The 834-nt window shown below is 34.8% G+C and overlaps 1 protein-coding gene across 2 annotated transcripts in view; it reads left to right on the forward strand.

Moving 5' to 3' along the window:
* Positions 1–521, forward strand: part of LOC104750046 (dof zinc finger protein DOF2.1-like) — a 2,805-nt gene extending 2,284 nt beyond the window's left edge. The window contains exon 3 of one of the 2 annotated variants that reach the window (XM_010471770.2): positions 40–521. In XM_010471770.2, the coding sequence (XP_010470072.1) occupies positions 40–250 (211 nt within the window). In that variant the 3' untranslated portion in view covers positions 251–521. Of the gene's footprint in view, positions 1–19 lie in introns of both variants that reach the window. The other variant, XM_010471771.2, reaches the window with a different exon arrangement.

Raw genomic sequence — 834 nt, forward strand, 5'->3', positions numbered from 1 at the left:
TCATCAAAGTGATATCAAGATGGCTTCTACATTGGGGATTTCTTTGGAAGGAAACGAGAGAAAGCAAGAGAACGTGGGAAATAACAACAATATCTCAGAGAGTCCTAGCAAGGTCTTATTGGGATTTCCATGGCAGATGACCGGTGACTCTGCCGGAGTTGTACCGGAGATTGATCCCGGAAGGGAAAGCTGGAATGGGTTGGCTTCATCTTGGAATAATAATGGTTTACTCAACGCTCCTTTGGTCTAGAAAGATCATTACTAAATAAATAAATAATATTACTCTATATTAAAGTTTATGTCATCACTTGTTTGTGTACCACTTTCACTAATATGGGGGATGTTTGGTTTTTCTTATAATTTCTAGGGTTTCCATCTTTTTTTCGTTTCCCAATTTTCTTGGTTGAGACAAAAGACCTTAGAATTCTCTTCTTTTGTGTTTTAATTTGTAATTTAATGTTGGATGGGTTGGATAATTATTTGTTACACTGTAATAGATCTCTATTTTCATTATCCGTTTATTTGGTTATGATGATATGATAATACTTTTCTGAGTAGAAGGATCACCATGACTGGATTAAAAACTGTTTAACACATCATCACTGTAAAAAGTGTGTGACATATCCACTCTTGCTATAGTATGATTTAGGGTTCGACATATTTGATAGAAATATATCAACTGTATATAGTTTTAAAGAACATGTTGTCCATCAGCATTCCACTGTTGTCAGAGCCAAAAAAAAAAAGACATTGGGTTTCGAAATGTGAGTGGTGAGTTTCAAGATATTCTGTCATGATTGCTTCATATTTTCCAGGTAGATATTTGGACACTAC

Source organism: Camelina sativa, chromosome 16, assembly GCF_000633955.1.
Source record: "Camelina sativa cultivar DH55 chromosome 16, Cs, whole genome shotgun sequence".
NCBI lineage: Eukaryota > Viridiplantae > Streptophyta > Magnoliopsida > Brassicales > Brassicaceae > Camelina > Camelina sativa.